This window comes from Triticum aestivum, chromosome 3D (assembly GCF_018294505.1).
Source record: "Triticum aestivum cultivar Chinese Spring chromosome 3D, IWGSC CS RefSeq v2.1, whole genome shotgun sequence".
NCBI classification, from domain to species: domain Eukaryota; kingdom Viridiplantae; phylum Streptophyta; class Magnoliopsida; order Poales; family Poaceae; genus Triticum; species Triticum aestivum.
In genome coordinates this window covers 478,881,308-478,888,088 of record NC_057802.1, presented here as the reverse complement: position 1 = coordinate 478,888,088, position 6,781 = coordinate 478,881,308, and the positions used below count along the sequence as shown (strand labels likewise).

Here is a 6,781-nt window from a genome sequence, read left to right as displayed (position 1 = left end):
TAGAGCCCCCAACTCCGATCCCCGCTACCGCGCGGCCGCCGGCGCCTCGCATGAGGCCGCCGTACACCCACCTAGCCTCGCCCATCACGATGTCCTCCTCCTCCTCTGCCGCCACAGCAGGGGCCTCCTCCGCGGCTTCTGCAATGGCAAGGGGAGGGGTTGCGATTGGGTTGCCTGCGCACCCGCGTGGGGCGCAGACCCCGATGGGCTATACGGGGTTCGTGCCGCCGCCGCCGCTCGCCCATCAATTCAGCCCTATGCATCGCGGCCCCGACCAGGCCCCGCTGCCCACTCCACAGGTCTGCGTCTCATTCTTGAACTCGGTTCTTTATAATCCTGGTTAATAAGCTCAACATTCATGGAGTTCTCTTCCAATTGAGGCCAAAACTGAGCTCATGTACCATATTTTCTCTCTCTCAAGGAAGCCATTAGTTGTGATTAGCTGCACTTTCTTGATGTTCCTAGCTAGTACTAATTTGTTAAACTCAACCTCAAGCGTACAATGGATCGTCACTCTCTCAACCATGGCCAACTTTTAGGACCCTCTGTTTCTTGTCCTATATACACGACACTTTAATCTTCTCTTGAACCCCCAGCTGGTTCCACCTTGCTTTGAATGAGATCTTGGATTTATTGGGTTTCTAAGACCAGTGAACCACCTCATGGCTTTATATAGTTATCCGCCTGTCCTTTGTATGGAAGAAGGAAACCTAATCCCGGTATGATTAGTCTACGACTATGCGGATGCAGAATATCTCTTAAGTGCTTTCATTGTCATTAACTTCCACCCTGCCTTCTCTTTTGAGTTATGAAACGGTTCCTAATGATGTTTATGGCTTACAGCTTAGGCAACCTGCCCCGGGGATCCAGAATATTGGGATGATTGGTTCCCTTAACGCGTCTCAGATGAGACCAGGAGCAGTATCTGGTTCGCAACAGCCAAGGCCAGGTCTTCCATCATCAGCGACACCATCTTCGTCTGGTAGCCAAATGCCAGGTTCACAAGTAAGAAGCCTGTTAGGCTGTTACTTGTAATGATGTAGTCTAGTTTTATCTGTAGGCATTTCATTATTGTGTTTCGGTTATATGCAAAATATGTGATTATGTAAATTATATTTGTTCATATAAATGTTAGTGCAGAGATGAAAGAATATTTGCATACCTTCTAAATGTGGATCAATCATTTGTAATCCATAGAAGTATAGGCTAAATTCAGGCTTGTTGCCCCTTGATTGATTCCACATACTGTATGGTGTACCATCAGATTAGGAGGGAATACACCAACTTCTTTATTGCAATTCATGTCATGTTGTGTGCTTGATTGAATTATTTTCCCACAGAAAACCCCCATGCATTCTTTAACAAGACCAATGTCTATGGGTTCCCCTGCGACGGCTTTACAGCAAACTCCGGCAAATATGTCTTCACCATTTAGGCCACAACAAAGGCCACAAGTTCCACAACAAAGGCCACAAGTTCCACAACCAAGGCCACAAGTTCCACAACCAAGACCATACCATGCTGCACAATCTGCACCTGTAACTTCTCAACAGAATGCACTTTCAGGACAGCAGCAGCTACCTCAGCAGCAACCTCAGCATCAGCATCAGCAGCAGCAACAGCAAGTTTTGCAGCAGCAGCAGCAGCAGCAACAGCAAGTTTTGCAGCAGCAGCAAGTTTTACAGCAGCAGCAACAGCAAGTTTTACAGCAGCAGCAGCAGCAGCAACAACAACAACAGCAGCAGCAACAGCAACAGCAGCAAAGTCAACCACAGAGTTCCTCACAGCAAAATCAGCAAAATACAACACTAAAAAACCAGCAGCAAGCTGCTCGGACTCCTGTCTCATTGACTCAGAAGCCTGATTCTCCAGCCACACTACAAGCTACTAATATGCAGCTTGTGGACATGGCTTCTGCCGATGCAGCTTCTGGTGAATCCAGTAATCGGCTACTCTCCAAGAGGAGTATTCATGATTTACTTGCACAGGTATGCTGTGTTTCCTGAGCTGCAGTGTGAGAGAAGGTGCAGGTTATGCAATTCCAGATTTCCTTAGATCCTATATTTTCAGTTTTTCATACATCTCATTCTACTGGTGTGATTAATGGTGTTTGTTAGTGTGTTATTCTGGTTCCAAAATATTTCCTTTTGCATATCTGTCTAAAATGCTTGTTTTCTCTGTTCTTAGCCTCATCTTTTGCTACCCCTATGCATAGTTGCATAAAGAACAACATGACAGAGAACACTTTGAAAGTTCAGCTATCCTTTTGTAAAATCAAAAACAGAATAACCGGATTTTGTCCTCAGTAGTAAAAAGAAAAAAATGTATCATATTTGGATCATATGTAGCAAAGAACAAAGTGTGCCATATTTTGACATACTTTTCTGTAGTCTACATGCATAGTGCACGGACCAAGCAAGGAACCTACATGTCACTGACATGGGGCGTGTCATTTTATCAAACACTGTTTCATTTTATCAGATCCCCCTTCCTAAAATTGCGCTATTGATTTAAGTGCTTAGAATGATATGTGTTAAATCTATTCCAGTGATGGTTGAACTTTAGTACGGTTTTAGTGGAACAGTAATTACTCTTGTAAGTACTTGCACAAGATATTTTTGTTGAATTTACATTACTCACCATGAGCTCTGTAGGATCGTAAACATCACTTGGGCTGATTGATTTAACGATTAATTGACTCTCGTACTAGTTTTCTGTAGTTGCGCATTTCACATTATAGCATTAAAAGTGCTAACCTTTCTTATAATTTGTTCGCACAGATCGACCCTTCGGAAAGGCTGGATCCTGACGTTGAAGATGTTCTTATTGACATTGCAGAAGATTTTATTGAATCTGTAGGTTTTTTGTCCCTTTCTTCTTTTTTTCGTTTGGTGATTTTTATCCTAGGATCATTATTTTTCAGAATATGCTTTCCTTTTTAAAGAAAAATACGCATGGTTTCTCAAGCCTTTGTGCATTCTGGATGACTTTTTATTAGCTATTTTGTTTTCTATAACTATTTTGAGCAGGTCGGAACATTTGCTTGTTCTTTAGCAAAGCATAGAAAGTCGACTACTTTGGAAGCCAAAGATGTACTCCTTCATGCAGGTACCTAATTATTTTGGCTTTTCTAGAATATTTGTGCTAATGCGCTTGTGTAATTACAGTTGTGTTATACTTTAATATCACCATTGCAGAGAGAAGCTGGAATATCACCTTGCCAGGTTTCACCGGGGATGAAATAAAACTATACAAGAAGCCGGTAATTCTTAACATCACATATTTATTTCTTCCTTCTTGTAGTTATTTCTTCCTTCTTGTAGTTATTTCTTTTGTAACCCATATTGACATTTCCTTGCCTCTTCTTGGTGATCTGCAGCATGTCAACGATATTCACAGGGAGAGGCTTACTCTGGTACTTTTTTTATCATCCTCACCACATCAACTATCGACCTTATTTCAAGCATGATTACTTCTTGAACTATGGATATAATTCTCGCCTCTGTCATTGGTTGGAAACATGATATTCGTAAACATATTATTGTGATTGCATCTACTCAAATATAACTTTTAGAGCTCCAAGGATCTCAATCTACATAAAATGATGTTTGAAAGAAAAAATGAACTATGGATATAATTCTGCATTTTCTGCATGTGCCTGAAGTATGGTTAGTATATCCGCTTTTGTTCGATACTTCCATTGCATTTGGAGTTGATATGTTAGTTTTTCTGTTACCTCAATCGATCCAGATCAAGAAGTCAATGGCGAGTGAAGGGAACATAAAGACCTCTGCTGCCCAATCTACAGCCAACCAGAAAAATCAGGCTCCAAAGCCACCTGCCACAGGTTCTCCGTGAATGGAAAACCACTAGCCCTTCTTGTAGAGTGTGTAGCCCTGCAAACATAACATGGATAATATTTTTTGTAAAGCTGGAAGTATTACAGTGCTAAGTGCTACCTAATATGTTTGTTCCGTAGTTTTATGGTACGGCTCAGTCGCAACCCTGCAAATTTAGACCCTGAACCTTGGTGAGGTGTCAGCAGTACTTATCCATTTCAGGATTTTGCTTAAGCAGGAGAAGTGTCATCGTCTCAGCTACTCTGGCAATGGCTAAGTATGTGTATATATGCTCATGGGTGCTGTTCTCATATTTCCTGAATGAGTGTTATTTTACTATTACTATTGACCTCAATCCAAGGTTTATTGGCATGGGCTGTCCAGCATTTGCATTTGCTACTGAATTAGCCAGTCCCTGATAAGGCCATAGTGACAGGAACACTGCATCAACTACCATTTGCTACTATATGTTCTGATAGGGGTCCCAGATAAACTGCCATTGGGAACTTGGTCGCCTGAAGAAAATGTCGATACACTCTTTTCATTCCCCTGAACCAGCAGGATCCTTTTTTTGAAATTTTGGAGTATACCAGTTATTAGGGCTTTTATCTGTGTTGCTTGGGAAGCGGGTCAGGAGAAGTGAAGAACAATCAGCTGGTGTCATTTTGAGGTGTTGCTCTTGCTCATGTCTGGTATAGTTCCTTAAATAGTGCTTCACCCCGTGACATTATGAGTCAACAATATGTGGGATTGCCGGATTGGTTACATGTGCTGCTGTCTAGTACATGACCTAGGTTCTCCATGTTTTTCGCTTTCTGGTGTCTTGTATCGGAGGCATTCTACGTTTGGTTTAAACGTGAACATGTTTGTGGGAGGATCGTCATATGTTTGCAGATGGATATAGAATGACAAACTGGTGTGATTGAAAATCTGCTGAAGTCTCGACTTACCTCAATGGTACTAGCAAATATTTTTGCAGTATGTACAAATAGGAGGCAGATGAGCGAGCATTGTACTAGCAAAATATTTTTGTAATATGCACGAAAACTTTAACCATAGATAGACTGGCAAAACAGAAGAGTGTGCAATTTGAAAATCTGCTGAAGTCTTGACTTACCTCAATGGTACTAACAAATATTTTTGTAGAATGTACAAATAGGAGGCAGATGAGTGAGCATTGTACTAGCAAAATATTTTTGTAATATGCACAAAAACTTTGATCATAGATAGACTGGCAAAACAAACAATCACAAGAGTGGGTAATTTCAAAGTGATCATCATCACACAAGTAGGATTAAAAAAAATGGTGACTGAAAACAAACAATCACAAGAGTGAGCAATTTCAACACAAGCATGATATTAAAAAAATGGTGACTGTCAAAACAAACAATCACAAGAGTGAGCAATTTCAACACAAGCTTGATAAAAAAAATGGTGGTTCGATGGAGCAGGCTGTGAGGCTTATAGAATGACAAACTGGTGTGATTGAAAATCTGCTGAAGTCTCGACTTACCTCGATGGTACTAGCAAATATTTTTGCAGTATGTACAAATAGGAGGCAGATGAGCGAGCATTGTACTAGCAAAATATTTTTGTAATATGCACGAAAACTTTAACCATAGATAGACTGGCAAAACAGAAGAGTGTGCAATTTGAAAATCTGCTGAAGTCTTGACTTACCTCAATGGTACTAACAAATATTTTTGTAGAATGTACAAATAGGAGGCAGATGAGTGAGCATTGTACTAGCAAAATATTTTTGTAATATGCACAAAAACTTTGATCATAGATAGACTGGCAAAACAAACAATCACAAGAGTGGGTAATTTCAAAGTGATCATCATCACACAAGTAGGATTAAAAAAAATGGTGACTGAAAACAAACAATCACAAGAGTGAGCAATTTCAACACAAGCATGATATTAAAAAAATGGTGACTGTCAAAACAAACAATCACAAGAGTGAGCAATTTCAACACAAGCTTGATAAAAAAAATGGTGGTTCGATGGAGCAGGCTGTGAGGCCCAACCGGCCCAGATGTGCAGCAGCCCGTTATCCTTCCACCGTTGGAAGCGGGCAGTTGTCGCTGCTCTGTGAAACCAGCCTCACGCTTTGCCTGCCACATCATGGCCCGTGAGGCCCAGCTTTCGCATAGGCCCCCAGCAGTCCACTACTCAACTTGGAACGGCGGGCCAGCAATTGCACATCCAAACCAGGCCCACAACGCTGCAACAGCGTCCACACCACCTTAAAGCCCCCACTCAGGTTACAAGCTCGCGTGACTGAGCTCGGCGAGATGGGAGGTGGAGCTGGGTATTTAAGCCGGTCAAACGCTCCCTCGCTAGGCGAGGTGGGACTAAACAAGACGGGGTGTCGCTTGCGTTCCCCGCTGACGAATGAATGAGGTCGAGCGCTGCCGCTTTCCCGCTGAGACTTTTTCTAGCGTGGGCTCTTGTTGTGGCCCTGGGCTTTGTCGTCTTGGGCTCGTGAAACACATCGCGAACGAAGATTTTTCTTCTTCTACGATAATCTCCACGTCACCATAGATCCGGAAAGGCTGGAAGTGCCGAGTCACCCGGCAGCGACGTCTCACTGATGCTGCTTTGCTCTCCGCCGATCCCCGTCATGGCTGACCTGCGACCTCCCAATCATTTTGTCCGGAAGTACGGGGCGTGGCCATGGCGACCGACCGACCAACCATCGCGCCGAAAAGGGCAGCTGATGCTTCAGCTGAACCTCCGCGTGCGGCCGCGACCTCGACCGTCCTGGCATGGCAGCAGCCACGTACGTCCACGCAGGCTGCCGCGCGAGCGTCTGGTCTGCCGTCGGCCACCGCGCCAGTTGACATGCACACACGCCTTCAGAACGGAACGGGACGAGATGACACGACTCGACTCGACTCGACTCGAGTGCTCGATCAGCTTGCGAGGCAATCGATGCTC

At 43.4% G+C, this 6,781-nt stretch overlaps 1 protein-coding gene across 2 annotated transcripts; it reads left to right on the top strand.

Annotated features, from left to right (window-relative positions):
• Positions 1 to 4,188, top strand: LOC123079820 (transcription initiation factor TFIID subunit 12). Of its 2 annotated transcripts, XM_044502636.1 has the most exons (8): positions 1 to 299; positions 844 to 1,005; positions 1,341 to 1,988; positions 2,781 to 2,855; positions 3,030 to 3,108; positions 3,198 to 3,262; positions 3,380 to 3,415; positions 3,751 to 4,188. In XM_044502636.1, exons 1-8 carry the CDS (start codon positions 51 to 53, stop codon positions 3,856 to 3,858), a joined length of 1,422 nt encoding a protein of 473 aa, XP_044358571.1. In that variant the 5' UTR covers positions 1 to 50; the 3' UTR covers positions 3,859 to 4,188. The 2 variants fall into 2 exon arrangements, with proteins under 2 accessions (XP_044358571.1, XP_044358570.1); XM_044502635.1 differs by having other exon boundaries at positions 3,198 to 3,415.
• Positions 4,189 to 6,781: the final 2,593 nt, after the last annotated feature.